This window comes from Myiozetetes cayanensis, unplaced genomic scaffold, assembly GCF_022539395.1.
Source record: "Myiozetetes cayanensis isolate MyiCay16 unplaced genomic scaffold, myiCay2020 scf1, whole genome shotgun sequence".
Taxonomy (NCBI): domain Eukaryota; kingdom Metazoa; phylum Chordata; class Aves; order Passeriformes; family Tyrannidae; genus Myiozetetes; species Myiozetetes cayanensis.
In genome coordinates this window covers 71327911-71347107 of record NW_026086604.1, presented here as the reverse complement: position 1 = coordinate 71347107, position 19197 = coordinate 71327911, and the positions used below count along the sequence as shown (strand labels likewise).

Below are 19197 nucleotides of genomic sequence, written 5' to 3'. Positions count from 1 at the left end.
CACTCTGCACAGCTGTTTTGGGAAGTATCCACAGAACAGCCAAAAATAAAGTATCTATTAAAAAAAAAAAAAAATCTCCTTTCCCCTCAACATCAAGGGTATCTTACTTTTTCAATCCAGACACTCCTACTCCACAATTACTGCTGTAAAGTTCAAGGTTCAAGGCTCTTTTTTCTGTACAAGGATTTTGCACTAAGTTCCAAGATACGAGAGCTGCACATATTTTACAAGCAAACTAAGATGCAAATATTTCTGAAAATTCAGAAAACCTGCATGCTATTTTCACAAGATGAAATAAGAGAAAAAAGCCTACCTCAATTTTGATACTAAAAGCCAAACACACTTCTATTGCCTATGGCAGCACATAACACTGGAAACGGTTATGAGAATACATGGAAACTGATTTCTATATTCCTGGAGTGGCAACACTATACTTTCAATTAGAAGTATATCAACACTTCCCAGCATATAAACTGGGTTCAGAGATGTAACTTTAAGCTGCTACTACATTTGATATCAAAGAAATGTCTTCTTGATAGTTAACAAGTAACATAATAACATTTTGTTTAATAACTTTTCTAGGTCACTAAAGGCTCTTACTGAGGGAATGATATCCAAACCAATCCCGTATGCATTTTAACACAGAATTACAAACAATTTCAAGTATGAGTCTGAATTATTAAATTCAAGAAAATTATTCTTACTCACTCGCTCCCAAGTAAGCTCTTCTGCTGCTCGATCCCATTCCAAAGCATTCCAGTTCATGTCATCTGAGGAGACAATGGACATTTTTACAGCTGTTAGACTTACTCAAAACATGTAACCACTCCGTGATATGTTTTAAATGAACAAAAAGACTTGAGTGCATAATATTCATCTTATAACTGTTGCTAGCTTTTCATCAAGAAAATGCTTCAGCACTCAAAATGAAATTTGCAAGAGTGGGAATTTACATAGCTTCCTTGAATTATGACAGTTCTATATTGAAGGGTCTAATTATATTTAATAAGAACTAGAACATTACTGTTTTGAGTCACCTGTTACCTTGTGCTCCATTGTTTGCATCTGCTGCATCTTCCACTACAGCATCTTCTTCATCTTCATTATCCTCCTCCTCTTCATCTACTTGTTCTTCTTGAATTTCAGGGTTCTCTCCTACAACTACATTCTCAGCAGCTGGGTTAGCAGGTTGGTCAAGCACAGCATTTTCAACACCTCCATTTACAACAGCCTGAGCCTGCAGAAACAGGATTTAGTATTCCGTTAAACTCATCAACCTCCCTCCATACTTTTGTCCAGTATGTATATGAAACTGAATAGTATTAAAAGATAGATCAATAAAATATAGGTCTTAGACAAGCATTATATTTGGGACCACTAAACCTTTATAAACAGGAAAAGAAACATTCAAATTTCTTCACAGAGCATCTCAGGTAGGAAAGGACCTCTAGAGATCATGTAGTCAACACAACTGAAAGCAGGGTCAGCTACAGCAAGCTGAGCAGTGCTGTTTCCTCTTGGCTTCTAAGTAACTCCAGAGGTGGAAACTTTACAACCTCTCTGACCAACCTTTTCCCTCAGTCGATCACATTTAAAAACCCCCATTTTTTTGGTCTGAATGGAATTTCCTGTATTTTAACCTAAGCCTACTGCCTGATGTCCTGTCACTCAATACTATCAAAACAACTCTTGTCTTCTTTACACCATCACATCACTGACATTTATACTAATAAGGTCCCTGAGCCTTCTCATCTCCAGGTTGAACAATTACAGCTCTCTCAGCCCCACATCATATGTCAGATTCTGCAGTCCTTTAATAATTTTTGTTGGCTCTTCACTTCACTCACTCCAATATGTCCATGGCTGTCTTATACTGGGGGAGCCTAGAACTGGATGCAGCACTCCAGATATGGTCTCATCAGCACTCAGTAGAGGGGAACTCTCTTCATTTTATGAAAAGTATTATTATATTTGAAAGATAGTAATTTGAGGCCAAGCGAGCCAGTCACCAAAGTGAGAATTTCTACCTCTGTCTTTAAAAAGCCTGACATTTATTAAAAGAAAACAAAATTTAGAATTATTTCCTTCCTATGCACATATTGCTTATATCATCTCTTCTCCCACCAAGAGTGCTCCTGTAAGCACTAAAGGGGTGCCTGTGTGTGTTGGGGCTGAGGGGAGGGCAGAGAAGCTCCAACTTCAGTGGTTTTACAAAACTTTCAACTGATTTGAGAAGAGTGAGTTGTTACCTCACAGACTCAGACAACTGAAATACTCATGAAAAAGATGAAATAAAAGCAAGCTGATTCTTCACTGAGTATGCCTGAGAATTCATCTTTATATGCACAAAATTATCTTAAAAAACCAGTGTAGATAGAGACGTAAGACTCTAAACAATGTTATACAATACAAACAACTTCAAAAACATAACAGTGGTGTCACTAAGTTTATACAGGAACGCATATTCAACTTCTGCTAACAAATAAATAAAGATACCATCCAGTAAAACAACATCACCGGGTTCTGGTCATTTATTTATTCACAGAATCACGTTTCCTAAATTTATCATGAACTACCAAGCAGTTAAGTTTTACCTCATTTTGTTGACCAACACCATTGAGTGGCTGTTGTTGATTTTGTTCTAACCACTGTGGTGCTCCTCCGTGGACAATCTGTTCACGTAACCAAACAAGGCTGATAAATGCACACAGAGTGCACGTTACCACAAAACAGCCCTGTAAACAATCAGCCAGTAAGTTCTCCCTGTTAAAGGAAAAAAAAAAAAGCATTAATGACAAAAATATTTTGCTAGTAAAACTAAACTCAGTCACTGGTAACTATCACAAACCCTTCTAGTCCAAATTAACAAATAAACTGGCATTTGTGCAAAAAGCTGAATTTATTTGTCTAGGTGAAGAAAGTATCTAGACGTAATTTTAATTTAATTTAAAAAATACTGTTCAAAGAAGGCTTATTTTAGGAAGGCTGTATGTACCTGTGTACAAATGGTTTAAAGTACCAGGATACACACTGATTTGGAAAAGGTTTTATTTCCCTCTGGTTTGGTTTGTGAAATTAATACTGTAGTAAATATTCTTGCAAAACAGGATCTGACCAAACATGATGAAAATTTTAAAGAGTAGCTCAGGAAAAACAATCCTTAAGAATAGCAAAGCTACTTAATAGTGACAATAGTTGCTAGGTAAATGGTTTGATACAGTAAAAGGCTTTTTGAAACAGCTAGTGTATTATATCCAGTCCACTGAAGCATTTTATCTGCTGAGCCACTCTAACCAGAAGAATGGAACTGCGGGGTTTCCCTTCAACTTCTCTAAATTTCAGGTAGTATTTTACCCCAGATATTATCTCTGTACTTTAAAACCCTTAATCTATCAGGTCATACATAACTGTAAAGGAGCAGCAAAACAAAGTTCAGCCAGCCAACTGAAACTAGGGTTTCATACAACTAGAGGTACTTAAACCATCTTAAGCAACCCTCATCCCTAATTTCAGGTACCTCCTCCCACTTGTTTCCACCCTTGCACTACTCCTTGACTACAGAGAATTTGCTCAGAAAATTACAGAATACTCTTTAATAATAAGTAAGAAACATGCCACACTAGTACTCTGCCATGCCCATAGAAGCATCAGTCTGGTTCTCCTTGAAGCCACACACTTGTGCCTGCACAGCACAGTGAATAAAATGGGGACATGAAATCCACAATGAAAAGAGGCTACTGTAATTGTCTCTGTCAAAGAAATAAATGTCAAAGCACAGTTTCACAGGCCACTGAAATCTGACAAATACTTGAGTCCTTTATTTTCTCCCTAGCCTGTAACAGACGCAAGAAGAGGTGCTCAGGTTCATTTGTTTCAGATTCTTCTCAGAAAAATAAAAACAGAATCTACACTTCAGAGATAACAGGAAAAATACTCTAGATAGACCAAAGCAAGCTTCTCTCTCCATTAGTAAAAATTAAATGTAACATGACCTGAGATCTCAGATCAAATAGCTCAACTGAAATGACTTGGCCAAACTGCATAGAACATTCATTCAAAATCTGCTTGATGTGCAACTGACTCTACCTAAACTGAGTTTCACTTCCTCATGTTCAAGATAATGAAAAAGAACCAGCCTGAAATTCTATTGTTTGGTATTTACTGATTATTTAAGTAAAATTGATTTTAAAAGGACAAAGACAGACGCGGTGATTGAAGCATTAAAAATCCAAGTATCAGCTAAAAAATCTGATAAAAAATAAACCCTATCACATAAGAGACTCAGAATGGATAAAATTAAATTCAAAGCATAAAAATGCAACAAAGAAAACAGAATGTGACATTATAGCAACACATTTATTAATATTCTACTATGCAGCATCTGATTGAAACTGTAGGAAATCAATTTTTTTAATTATGTGTAACTTTGCAGCATAAGTTTTCTTTATATCAAATACAAATCTCTATTATCCAGGGCCCACTTTGTACAGTGAGCTTTCCACCTCCAAAAATCCTCACTAAGGGAACTGCAAAGTGAAATGATTTTTACTGTAATGCTGTTGGTCATCAATCTCATTATGCAAAGCGTAACTAACAGGCAGTTGCTCAGGTAAGATGGTGGAAGTAACAAGCATAACTGGATGAAAGGGACACCAAGTGCCAAAGCAACCATTTTCAGGGTAATCTGACTAAAACAGTTCTTTGTACCAAACTGTTTAGGTACTTACGTTGACAGAATATCTAATGGCAGTGTCAGTAGTGAGCTCACAGAGCCAGTAAACAAGCACTTGTAGATACGACCTGAGTGAATAAACAGAAGAATAAATTTGATTTTGGTTATAGCCTCACTTGGATCACAGGTACCCTTGTTTCACCTAATGCCCAACTAAATTCATGGCAAGGAAGAAAATCTCAACTTTCAGAGAATAAACAGAACCCAAGACCATATACAAACAGTGGAACAAAGCTGTATTTATTTTAGCTGCATATTCTTGAAAAGTATACATTCAAAGTGTAAGCATTGCCATACTAGGTTATACCCAAGATTCATCTAGAGCTGTCTCCAGCATGATCACACTAAGGGAAGTCCAAGGAAGAATATGGAAAAAGGTTAAAGATACTTGCAGCGATACTTTTTCAGTACACTCTCATATGCTTCATGCAAAGCAGGTCACTTCCTGTGCCATAATATCTCATTGCTAATTAATCCCCTGATGGACTTTTTTCCCACCATTAATTTGTTCAATCACATTTTGAACCTGTATAATCTTCTGGTATAATGATATCATACAGCAAGGATCATCACCATTTCATTATCTGTTTTAGATAACTGTTTTATGGATTAATACATGATGCTAGTTAATGTTAGCCTTTTACCATGATGTGTATACAGTCTGCTTCAGAAAATTAGGTGATACCAGTATTGTGCTACTCTCAAACTAAGCCTGTGCCAGCTACAAATAAAAGCATAGCACATACTGAGAAGCTGCCTGGGCAGATGCACCTACGCCTTGCTCTTTTGTTCAGTGGGTATATTGTGGTTTGTAAAGATGCACTTCCAATCATTTCCTTGACTGAACACTATATCCCTTTTACCTTTCTCCATCTTCTCTGTATTTTTAGCTTGTTGAAACATCAGTAGTTCTCTTTCCATCCATATTTGGAAAGTGAATTTCAAAATGGATACTGCAGTAATGCGCACACTCTTTTCTTTTGAATTCCTTTACTACTTAGTGACTTTGTTTACATTTTTTAAGAGTTTTACTACGTAATTTGGCTAAGGAATTTTACTTTACATAGAAAAAGATAATTACTGCACTTTCATTTATAGACGGTTAGAAAGAACACTTATTCTAATATTAATAAATGGCATAAAATAAAAATGTCCATGTAGTTTTTAAAGAAGATACTTGAAAAGAGGCATTTTATTGGAATAAGAAATTTAAAAGCCCTTTCATGCATTCTCTCCTGTGTTTCAACACCTTCCTGCATTGCATTACTGACTTAAGAGTCAAATAGGTAGAACTGAGTGAAAGTAAGTGAAATGATGTCTTTTTTTTTTTTTTAAATAAACCAATAATGGTCTCACAAAACTTTGTTGCAGAAAGTGGTCTATTTCCCTGTGTACAAGAGTATTATGTACAAAAAATTAATACTTACATGCAGTAAGAGGTACTACTCCCAACCACGCAAAGGCCACAAGTGTATAATGAAACCAGTATCGTATTGCTGTGCCAATACTTGTAACCAGTCCAGCGAAGATGTCTTGGATTGGAAGCCGTGAAGGCATATCTGGGGAATAAACTGTGTAGAAAAGGTACTTATGAAATCGTTTGTCCTTTAAGGAAGCATTTATGTGAAGGTGTTGCCAACTACAAAATATTTGTATCTGACAAAAGCTTACCAGAGGAATAAGCATATTTTACAGATTCTCAAGAGATGACTCCAAGCAAACAACAAAAAAATTTCACATTTGTTACAGTTTACTGGGTGGAATGGGAAAATTAATAAACTCCATACTAGTTTTTGACTTAAGAAAAGTTTTCTTAATAGCTTTATTTATCAATTAAATAAACTCCAGTTACCTCAAATAAGTTCAGGAAAAAGTAGATTCTAAATGCCGTAGCCCTCCCACCCAACACTACTTCAAAGATACCTCTGTCTATTATTTATAAACCTAGTTCATGGAAGGAGCACAAGGAACAAGAGGACTTTGCAATTTTGCAAGTTGTCCATTTCTTTGTGCTAGATAATTTGCTATGCAACAGCACACACACACAAAAAACCCTGCAAAATAAAAGCACAACACAGAGATGAAAATTGAAGGGAGCTGATTAAGTATCTACATTCACTGAAATTTACACACAATGACTTTTACTTTCAACAGGTATCTACTTCATGCCATGCAAGATTTCTTTAAAGAACATTCCTATTACAGAACAAAATGCAAATTTTCATAATAGTAAGTTGTCTTGACTTTTTAAATTCAACACCTAAATATTGCATAAGCCCATCCCTACTCAAAAGCCAATTGTTTGCAAACAATTAGAAAACATCTAATGATTTAATTACATCTGCTTAGTGTCTACACACATAAGTATACCAAGAATTGGTTATGCACACTATCAGTAACAGATCTGAATAAAAAAAGATAAACTACAGTTGTGAGTTGCACAGACACTGCTGCCTGGATGTCTGTTACGCTGGAAGCACCTGCACTTGAAGACTATACCACCATGGACTATTTTTTAAAACCTCATACACTTCTAACAATTTTTATAAGAACAAATAGAAAAAAAGTTATCCTTCCCTCTCATGGACAATCCTTTAAGAGCCTAAGAAATACTGCTTTCTGCTGTCTTCCTGCATCCCCTTTTCCTACATTCCTAATCATCCTTTTACTAGTCTCAGTGAAGAAGCCTCTACAGGAGAAAGAAATTCTTTTCTCTCCAGGGCTACTTCCCTAAGTTTCTGTATTGCAAAGAACTTCAAGGATAGGGAAAAGCAGTATCAACTTGCAGAAGTAGTCAAAGAACGGGGAGAGATTGGTGTACTTCAACAGGACATGGATTTGACACAAAGTAACAAGAAAAGAGTAACCCTTAGACAAATAGTAACTGGTCTTAAATGTCAAAGCTCCTTATTCACCAGGTAGCTGGCAAGGAACTGGGATTCTTGAAAGAAAAGACTAGAAGTATAACACTAGGGAAGTGTATCTGTGACAACTGAGCGCAGGAAACTGAAAGCAGGGCACAAACATATTTTGACACTGTCTACCAATTTACAATTTTCTTGCTACTGAAACAGATTTAGTATACAATTTGGTACCACAGAAAATGCCAACTGAAGTCTTACTAATGATCTCTCAGTTCACATTGAACAAACATTCTGGAAAATTTCTGCCAGAGAAGAAAGAAACCTTTGTTAAGGGTGCAAAAGAATATGTCCTTACAGTGTATCTGTTACATATTTATGGGACTACTCAAGACAACTCACCAGATACTTTGAAATCTTTTTGATTTTCAAAAAATGTATTTTGATCAATCCTTTGGAACTGCAACAAGCACTACACAGAAAACATTAACTTTATATTAATGATTTATTTGTTAGAAGTTGGAAGAGCTTGAAATTAAAAAAAAAAAAAAAGCCTCTTTCAGGAATTACTGATCACTCACACAGGGAACTGTAAAAATGGATGGTCATCCTAACTCAGTAAAGCTGAAGTGGTTATAAATGTTAGCAGTTCTACATACTAACTTTTCTAAAGGCTCTAGGATTACAGTCTGAGCATTCAAATAAAAGCACAATGTAGCCACTACTCAAAAAACAAGCTATATCACTCACATTTTAACAATCTGATGATTTTTTATGCTTTCAGGAGGTGAGGAGTAGGGATGGGGCAGAATTCTGTTTTTCCTGTGCACTGTCACACCTCAAAATATATAAAGCTTCTCCCACTAGAAGCTTTAGACCATGATGATAAGATAAAGCCCTTCTATGTCCTACAACATTCTGGTGGGTGAAATGCAAGAATTCCTAGCATGACAGGAACCCTGGTGTGCAAGCACACTGCAGCACCGAAGTCTGCTGTCAGTGATTTTCATAGCTAATCCCCCCACTTGTGTCTGTCATCCACTGCCATTTTCTCTCCACATTCCTTTTATCCACTCCACACTCCCACTTTGAGGTCTGAGACTTTGACCCACAGCATGCATCCTCTTCACTCCCTTTCAACTTGTCCTCCTCATCCTTCCTCCCTTAATTCCTATCTCAAGTAATCTTTCCTAACTCAATTTGAGAAACCAATTTCCTGCATTATTTACCAGAGTTTCTCCAAATAAAAATCTTTCTACTAGAGACCAATCAAAACATTAGTTGTTTTTGTGTGTGTGGGGGGGGGTTGTGTGGGGTTTTTTTGGGGTTTTTTTGTGTGTTTTTTTTGTGTGTGGTGTTCTTTTTTTTTTTTATTACAGCATGAAATTCAAATAGACTTTGGCTGAGCTTTTCATAGGTTTAGTTCAATTTCTTTGAGCTGTATAGGCCACAGAAAAACTACTAGAAAGCTTTTTGGATACTCAGGTCACACCTATGCAGCTAACTGCTACTGAAGCTGTCAATACTAAATTTGGGTATCTGGCTATTTTCAGGAGGTGGGGTTTTGTTCCACCCTTCCTTCCCCTCCTGTAAGCCTAACTTTTCCAGGAATATAAATATTGATTTTACTTTTCTAAAGCAGATGGCATGACAAAAATCTGCTATTGCACTGACACAAATGAGGTAGGAAAAACACACGTCTACGTTTATAAACTGCCATTTAGCCTACTTCACAGAATCTCCACACTTACAGTCCTCTCACCCACAGATTTTCTATTTACTATTATACTTGCAAGCAATTTGTATGCCACCATAGTCATCCTTGTGCACTGACCAAGAAATAAGACCATGTAACTCATAAGTAAGAACATTCATTTAATAGCTCATGGGTTAAAGTACGGGTTTGGTAAAACAGCGCTTGTGAGTTATTCTTTAAGTTGGACTACGTGATCTCCAAGAGATCTTCCAACCCAAACCATGTTTCTGTGTTTTACACCCTTGAGACATATGCAGACTTTCCTCTAGATTGCTAAGGTAAAAGGAGAAAAACTCCACCCCTTCTCATGCAAGCCACAGGTTTAACAAACACATGAAATGATTCATATAAATCTCAACTGCATGGATACTCTGCACCCTGGAACTGGCAGAAGACACACTGAATTCTGTGCCAGAATGTTGTATTTTGTTTCAGAAGTTTGTTTTTCCAAATCAGTCTTTCCAGAAATGCTGAAGCTATGGACTATATTTTAAAATTTGCCAAAAATGAACAGATAAAAAAATCAGTCCATTACATCCTTCAATAAAATCCTAATTACATGATAATGAATAAACCCAACAATATGGGTCACTCAGCATAATTACAAAGCTTCTTAGATATAAAGAAAAAAATTCAAGATCAAAAAGTTTGGAAGTGTACCTACGAACACATGCAATTATTAAGTGATTTTTTTTTTGTACAAGTTACTTACAAATACGAATATATAATTGAATACTGAATTATATCAGAGCGATACTCCTTTTTCTTTATCTTAAAATCTATGAACCATGAACTCTTTCCGATTCAGATACCTATGCTAGTCTCATCTGGAAGGTTTAATGATGATCAGAAAATATCAAGGCCTGGATTAATTGAAAATTAATGAGTTAATTGAAAAAGACTCAATCTTAAGTATTGAACTTGGAGAACCTCAAGGTGCTATAAGCTAGCTTAGGAGCTCAGTTGATCCAAATGATTCACAGGAACCATGAATCATTTGTGTTCCTGATCCAGTAGATTTTCACATTAAGAGCTACAGGTGAGCAAAGGCAGCAAACAACAAGAAAGGAAGAACAGTAACAAACCAGGGCTGGAACAATACAAATAGTGAGGTCCTAGTGCATTCAAGCCTTCAATTAATAACTTTGCATGCACAAATCAAAAGCTTATGTCAGATTATAATAATTCATAAACGGAAGAACACCCTGCCCATAGGACTTCCTTCATTTTTATAGTCTTTGTATTACTAAGCTTGTGCCATTGTATCAATCCCTTACCAGCAATGAAGCTGCACAAGGAGCAGAGAAATTAACCCATCCCAACCTCCAGCCAAAGATCAGGTTAGTCTGCTTCCATATTTGTGTTTTTACAATATTTACATTAAGGTTACCTTCTACAAAAAGGAGACGTTTTGAAAACTGTATTTTCTTGGGAAATACAGCTACACCTTCTTTCATGGGTCAGTGCTTATGAATGTTTAGTGTGACATCAACAGAAGTGCATCCTTGCACGTGACAAAGGAAAGCACATGTGGGGAGGGAAAGCATACATAGCAGTTGCCCTTTAAAAACTCAGAAAGAAAACTTAAGATTCAAAAATGAAAAGCACCTTGACATAACTAAAAAACATCCAAAACTATTTTTTATTTTTAATAGTTGTATTAATTCATAAGCTGAAGAACTGCAGAATAGGAATTAAACTTAAAACATAAAAAACTTAGCTTTAAAGCATTCATCTGAAAATCATGTCATTTGGCTACATGACTAAACACATTTAGAGAATGATGCTATTACTCAAAAGGAAAATCCATTCCTTTGTAGTCCTGCCAAGATGCAAGTTGAACCTTCTCCTCTTTCCTTCCTTCCAAACAGTAACTAAACTAGCAGTTCAGGTGCTAAAGAAATCACAAGATGTTACACAACTTAAAAGAATAAATGCACTAGAAATAGTTTATGAATACTTCATACACAAAAAGTAGTTACACTAGCAGGGGATCATTTTTGACAGAATGACTGCAACAGCCTTAACAAGCAAACCAAGCTCAATAAGAGAGGAGTTGCTGGTATTCCTGCACTATTATTCTCGGTTTAGTGCCTGTCTGTTGAAGCACAGATATTAATTACATACATACATACATTTATTTGACCACATCCCATGGTGAATTAACTTATCTGAAAATGTGTTACACCTGGCATGGCTATAGGCCAGATCCAACTTTGCTTGCCACGACTGGCAGATACATCAATCCCTTTTCTGCCTTATCATTCTCTCCAGCACCTTTGACTCTTTCCCAGCTCCCACACGCAGATCCAGCTTCCAGACTGGGAAGCTGTATTATGTTTCAAAGAAGGAGGGGTAAGACAAACTAAGGAAACTGTAACTGCACAAGTCTTGGGTGCAAGGAACCAATGAAATGACACACTGGGTAGAGAGGGCAGAAGGAATCTGTGCAGGAGACCTGACATGCGCTACCACTGTGTGCAGCCTGGTACAAAAAAAGCACACTGCAATGTCAAAAGCAAAGAAGAAAACATTATCAGCTCAGGCTTCTCAGTCAGGGGAGTGGCAAGTGTGTGACATGAGGATAAGTGAACCTTTCCTAGAAGCTGAACGTGGAGGAAGTACTCTATTGCACGAGGAAGAAAGAGGTTCACTTACTACCAATGTCAAAGCTCCTATGACAAATGATACCTTGTTAACCACAGTAACTCAACTATGTTTTCTCACATCCGTAACCTACAATTACATTACAGGCTATGCTGCTAACAGCTGTGTCAGTCAAGGATTAACTTCTGCAGGAACACCTCTGCTGATAAGGGCAGTGACTAAGCTTTCTCTTATCAACAGCAACACACATGTAAAGTGTATCCTATATCCCAAGGAAAACACTATATGCCTTCGTGGTTTGTTTTGCGTTTTTTTTATACAAAACTAGAAAGTCACCTTTCTTCTTAACAACTAATAAATCAATGAAATGCCATTTTCTGGTCTTGCACACTAAATTCTGTAGAGGACCCGGTAGCAGAATGCAATTTTGAAAGTGGCTAATAACTGGGGATCACTCTTAATTTGCAAAGCTTCCAGAAAGAACCAATGTAATACCTTTATAAAAATGTTTGACAAATAAAACCTGCACGTAGATGATCTCTGTCTTATATTCCTTATACAGGTCTCTGTTGTATTTACAAATAATAAGTATTAAAAAAATAGTAATTTCAACAAAAAATATGTTATTATCCTCAAAAGACTGACTTAATATTGTACCTTTCACTGCTAGTCTAATGTGTTTAATTAATTGTTGGCAGAAATGCAAAATACTGAGTTTCAGCATATAGAAGGAAGGTAGACAACAGGATTTTTGGAAAAGAAGATAAGTGAATTAAACCACCTTAGCCTCAGTTTTCTCTACCAAAGTACAAAACTAGTAGGGAAGAAACCAAAAAAACAAAAACCACAAAACAAGGTGAGAGGGGAGCAGGAGATAGGGATGAATGACCAGCTACCCTCAAAAGTAGCTTTGATTTTTATTGTACTACACACCTGAAACAGTCAAACCATCATCTTTCCCAACTCAAGACAGCTACTACAGTGCAAATACGCATCAGTTTTTAAAAAAAAAAAAATTACATATCTTCAACATGAAGAACCGAGTTCAGCAGTTGAAAGGAATAAATCAGCACAAGTAAATGGAAAGACAAAAATGTAGCATAAAACCCACTACCTGCTCAACAGGCAGTAAGCTGGCAATAGTAAATAACAAGCCTAGCCTGCCACCAAACCAAAGGACCTCACCTATTTCTACTACAATCAGTTGAAATGTAATTAAGAATCCTCTGGGAACTATGTAAAGATATATCTTCATTATAAGTTGCCTAACCTATTTAGTTGTATCTAATATATAAAGCAATGTAACACTGGGTAGTTACTGTATCTTGACTGAAAGGTAAGGGAAACAATCATAATTTGCATTATCTGTCAAGATCATTTGAACTGAAACTGACAGAAGTCAAGTGGTAGTGTCACAGGTAGATCATTCAAAGCTAACTGAAAACTGGTGTTCAAATTCAAATTTTGCTGTGGTTTCACTTTACCATTCAGACTTGCAAACACATTTATCAATGAAGCTGAAAACATGCCATACTCTGTAATATCAGCAACAAAAGAACGGGACCGAGGCTGTCAGAAAAGGCACAGAATAATACTTTTTTATGTCTCATGCAAGATTATGAAAGAACCAAATTATCCATTATTTCAACATTTCACACAGTCTGCAATAATATGCATAAGAACTGCAATTCAAACAAGAATATAGAAGTTAAAACACAAGTTTGGACCTATCATGCTGAATGAAAAAGTAATCATACATACTAAGAAAAAAAGGAACTCTGAAAAAATAGGAGCAGTAAAACATACTTACTTGGTGTGAAAGCAAATCTGTGCTTACATAATTCACAGTATTCTTTTCTGCTGTGTTTAAGCCACTGAACTAAGCTGCAATAAAAAGTGATCATATTAGCACACATTATATACCTCTCTGCCCTATCCCTCCACTAAGGAAAACACCAACTCTCTGTTTTCAAACATAAGTCAGGATATTGGTACTGTCAAGCAAGACTTAAATTAGCATGTTCATTAAATCAATTTAGGCTGTCGAGGAAGTTTTTAAAAGTAAAAAGGTAAGTTGACATACATCACTTACATTATTGATAAAGTAAATTCTTAGGGTACATTACTGATCAAAGCAGACATCCTGGCATGGACACCCACTAGTGATACCACTTCTTATTAATACTTCAAGATATGACATATAGATGCACACAGCTAAGATTCAGAACTGTTGTATTAGTGAAAGAATGGCTAGTAAAATACTATCAAAGGGAATGTGTGCTATAGACCAGAACTACAGTTTTCACTTTGGCACTTCCTGATAAAACACACACCTCAAAATGACTGAAAAGTACTAGGGTATTTTTATTTCTTGCTATGAGTTTGATGTTCTTTCTATTCACAGGCTGTAAGTGGGTAGAAAATGCCCCAACATACTAATTTTTCTGTTTAGTTTTCACAAAGCTGACATATGATCAGAACTGTAGTCCCAAACACAAGCAATTATCAGTACTTTCTTTCTGTATATAATTAATAATTTTTTGTGAATTGTAATGAATCATTATGTAAAAACCATCAAAACCCCTTACACATTTCCACTGAAAATTGGATTTTTTCTTACTAGTTAACCTGAAGACTCTGGAAGTAGTGTTTTAAAAAAACGCTATTGTATTTTAATTAGAAAAAAAAGTGAAGAAAGCTACAGGCACCATTTAGAAAAATTAAGAAAGCTACTCACCATTCCTGATGAATAAATTTAATACTGCCAGTACACACACATGGATGATAGAGGGGTTTCTCAGGAGTTCCTTCAGACCGACAGACTCGGCATATATCTGCTGACAAGGACGAAAAGCTTATTACACTACTGCTTAAAGGACTCAAATTTACAAGACAAATTATACATGAAGCCAGAATAAAGTAAAAGAGGATGAAAGACAGATTTCATGCAAGACAAAGACCGAGAGATCAACAGAAAAAGCAACAAGAATGTCACCTGTTTGGTCACATTATAAAAACTCAAGACATGTCTTACAATATTTTCAAGATTTCTAGGGAATAGACACAGTTAAAGTAAAGCAGGAGGTGTTTTTTACCTAAACAGTTATTGCTAAAACAACATACAAAGTGTTAAGGATAATCTTCCTGAAAGTGGAGACTTAGAAATGTAAAAATTCAATGTGAATTTTGAGCAAGTTAAACATAGGCTAAGCAGAAGAGATTTAATAATGTCCAACAATGACTTAAACAAGTCATTTGCTATTATTGAACCTAACATGGATGTTGCTTTAGTGCTCTTGATAACAGAAGAAAAACCATCAAAATAGACATAGGTATTTTCTGAGTTTGCTACCCAAATTGAATAAAGCCAAACACTTAGCAGTCTACTGTTTAGTCACGAGAGAAAAGACATTTTCTATTTCATAATTACTGTAATATTTCAATAGGTCCTGGACCTTCTTTATTCCCTATTTTTGATGTTTTCTTACAACTGAAGGTCACAAGACGTTTTGTGGACAAAGAAAGATGAGCATAAATCCCTTTCTCCAAAGAACAGATGTCTATTTTAATATCAATCAGTTAGACACATGATTAAATAGAAATAAAAATCAAGTATTTTATCTGCTTATTGACAGATGCATGGTATCTTCCCCTTATTCCTCCTTTTATTTCTATTCAGGAAATGAACATAAAATGCCCATTTATATAGAATATGTGAGCTTAGGATTTTCTCTTTTGTTAATTATTTCTGCATGAACCACCATCCAGCAAATCTGCAAGAGTATAACACATATATACCAGAGATCATTGTTAGAAAAATGCCAGCTGAAAGTACTGATGTAGGAATACTGCAAATATGCAATTTCAAGTCTGAGTCATCTATCTCTGTTCTTGGTCGAAATCTTCAAAAGGTAATGCTTTTCTACATAAAGTTCCAAAAGATACCAAAAATTAATTTTTTTTCTATAAAGAGGTCACACTATGGCCATAAACATAGAATTCAAGTGATTCAAAAGGAAAAAAACCTCAATTTCCTATCTATAAAAGTGATATTTGATTGAATTCACTCATGCAGCACAAAAACCTAGAACTAATAGAAACAGGTATTCAATATCACATCAGTGATGCCACAAAGAGACATAAAGAGCACTTCTGTCACAGCCCTATCAAGTAACGGCTTATCACTGCAAACATCAAGAGTCCCTGGTTTCTCTGCTGATAAGAATGACCAGAACTACTACTTCACCTAACAAATGATTCTTTTACCACAGAAAGCATTTCCAGATGGCTGCACAGGACAGGTCTCTTCAGCTGACAGGCAGGCTCTACCCACTCGCTGTGGCATGCCCACCTCCTCCCGCATTCTTTCCAGCAGAGCTGTTCCATTACAACAAGTTGACAACTTTGTACACTAGACTGGCCTCACAAAGGGTCAGGACAAGCGCTAGGACCAGCACAGGAAACAGAATGTGAAACCAATGCTTTAAGGATACTCTCTGGCACTAAAGAAAGCATGTTAAAAGCACACTGTTCCCTGAAAGATGCCCATAGGTCTCTGAATCTGCTCATTAATGGCCTGTTGACCCTCACAGCCGACTGTTCACTTATTCTGAAAACTGTTGGGAAAAACCAACAGTTTATCCACAGTGGTAGTGGATCAAGGGTTGGACTTGATTTCAGAGGTCCTTTCCAACCCATCTGATTCTATGATTCTATAATTTGCACTACTGATTACTGAAAGCAAATGAATTCTGCATTAGAGGAAGGATTGCCTTTTTCAGTTTACTAAAATAAGTTAAAACTAAAGTTTATTTTTTTCAAAGTCTATGAGAATTCCTAGACATTTCTACTTGTTTTATAAATCCAAATAAACACCTTATGAGTGTATCGGTCTGGACTGTTAAGCAGCTGATAGCTTCAAATCAATAAACCCCACTCAGGGTCAACATGTAAAGCTATGCACCTTATGACCTCTGCTGTGTTCAGAGGGAATTCTGCTGTGCAATACTCACTATTTTTCTATGTGTACACACACTTTGCATCCTGTTCTTCATGCACGTGTCCCAGAAAAAATGACAGTTCCTTCCTGTTCCTCCTCAGAATGATTCTACGCCTATCACCTCTCAGTGAGGTACCAACACAGTCTTTGCTGCTGTTGCTGCTGGTGTTTCAAGCTTTCTAACCTTGGCAAGCGGTGTGAAGGTCTAATAGTGGGAACTGAGGTTTGAAACTGTAGAAGAAGTTGTAACATTCTAGTGGTATTTATGGAAAGTGAGTATATAGACGAGTTACTTTCACACTACTACTACTCAGAGCTTTTGAGGGTAACGTTGGCAAGACACAATATAATATCTAAGCCTGCATATATATGTGTCCAAAAAACCCCAGAAAAGTCCAAATTCTAAGTGTAGAGTTTAACACAAAGGTTTAGTTAAAGAAGACAATGCCTTAAGATGTAACTAACAACCTCCTTTTCTTTCTCTTCCTGGTCTTGCTGTTCACCTACTTAAGGCAGGTATGATCAAAGTCTACCACTGGTAACAGCCTCTTAACAAATTATCAACTCCACTGTTTGAATTAAGTCCACCGAGATGGATTTACCAACTACTGGAGTGGTGGAAAATCAGCTGGTCATTTCTGAGTATCCACTTCCCAGCTTGTTGAAATCCAAGTTTTCTGGCCAAGTGATCAAAGTTTCACTTTGTTAATTTCATCAGTACGACTATTGCTCTACAGAGTTGCAGCAAGCAGTTTCCAGTATTAGATTTTAAAGCCACTAATGTTTTGATAAGCCATCAGTGTTCATGACTATTAAAGATGTCTACAGCACATTCCAAGGGACATTACTACAAAGGTGCTGTCTTATTCCATCCAGTGTTTCATGTTTTTCTACCTTTTTTTTTCTTCTTAATCCTCTTAAACTTGAAAATCAAGTGACACCAGGCAAAAAGCTACATTCGAAATGATGCCAAAGCAACAAAAGCCAAGACACAAAATGCTTTCCTTGGAACTGCCTTGCTACTGCAATATGTGTTTGCCCCTGTTGCTTAAGATGACAAACAAAGTTCAAATACTGCAATAAACACAGCACAACACACATCCTTTATTTATTTTGGTTTGTGCTACAATATGAGCTCCTGGTTTATGGAAGTTCTCCAGTATCATCCTGAACTGAACAGTCGCTCAATGTACTCCCTCTCCCTCTCTGGAGACATTCAAACCCCACCTAGATGCGTTCCTGTGTAACCTGCTCTAGGTGACCCTGCCTTGGCAGGAGTAGATTATTTCTAGAGGTCTCTTCCAACCCTAACGATTTCTGTGATTATCCGAGCAGAGCAAAAGTGCTGACAAAACATGTCCATATTTGATCTCAAGTAAAGCCCTTAAAAATGGAAAATCCCTTAAAAACAGAAACTACATATTAAAAAAAAAAAAAATCCCCAACCCCCCCAAAAACGACTGTGACCTCTTTGACAGCTTCTTCTTTAAAAAGAAGTTACTACGTACTAGTCTACCGTAGAAGAGACAGAAAAACACGCCAGCTCCTGCATATTTCAATTTTTTAGAACAGATTTCCCAGCGCACACACAACAAAGTTAACCTTGCACAAGGAGCAGCAGCTGCTCTCACTATGCGGCCCAGAGCGGACATTTAAGCTCCGCTGGGTTACAGGCAGGGTGGGACAGGCTCGGCGGCCCGGAGGGGGCTCGGGGCAGTGCTCTCCCCGCCCCAGCGTGCGCACCCCGCCTGCCGCCGCTTTACGCCCCCCGAGCCCCGCACTTTCCCCGAGCAAAGCCGCAGCCCCCGGCGGGCCCCGGTGCCCAGGTGCCCCGGCGCGGCCCATCCCAGCCCCGCTCCCGGTGTTCCCGCAGCACCGCCCCCCCGTTCCCTCCCCCCGCGATCCCCGGTGTTATGTAAGGGGCGCCGCGCGCGCCGCCTCACGCACTGCCCCCCCCGCGGCCCGGCCCGGTCCCGGCCCGCCCCGAACCCCGCGGGGAGCGGGGCCCGGGCACCTGCAGCCCCGGGACGCGGAAACCAAACCCCCCCCCGCGGGCGTTGACAGCCCCCGACCCGCCCAGCGGGCCCAGCGACGCCCTCCCCGCCCCGGCCCTCCGTCCTCGGAGGGAGCCCGCCCCGGCAGAGCCCCCGCCCGGGGGTGTCGCGGCCCCGGGCGGTCGCGGTACCTTCCTCGGCGCTCTCCATCTTGCCGGGCTGACGCAGCGCCGGGCGGGCGGGCGGGT

At 37.8% G+C, this 19197-nt stretch overlaps 1 protein-coding gene across 3 annotated transcripts in view; it reads right to left on the bottom strand.

Annotated features, from left to right (window-relative positions):
* The window catches only part of MARCHF6 (membrane associated ring-CH-type finger 6), a 46355-nt gene extending 27158 nt beyond the window's left edge, over window positions 1-19197 (bottom strand). Inside the window, exons 1-8 of one of the 3 annotated variants that reach the window (XM_050311078.1) lie at window positions 19141-19197; window positions 14694-14793; window positions 13767-13840; window positions 6160-6303; window positions 4728-4800; window positions 2595-2763; window positions 1045-1237; window positions 709-770 (exon numbers count right to left, since the gene is read on the bottom strand). In XM_050311078.1, the coding sequence (XP_050167035.1) occupies window positions 709-770; window positions 1045-1237; window positions 2595-2763; window positions 4728-4800; window positions 6160-6303; window positions 13767-13840; window positions 14694-14793; window positions 19141-19159 (834 nt within the window). In that variant the 5' untranslated portion in view covers window positions 19160-19197. Of the gene's footprint in view, window positions 1-708; window positions 771-1044; window positions 1238-2594; window positions 2764-4727; window positions 4801-6159; window positions 6304-13766; window positions 13841-14693; window positions 14794-16222; window positions 16335-19140 lie in introns of those variants that run through there. The other 2 variants (XM_050311087.1, XM_050311070.1) reach the window with 2 other exon arrangements.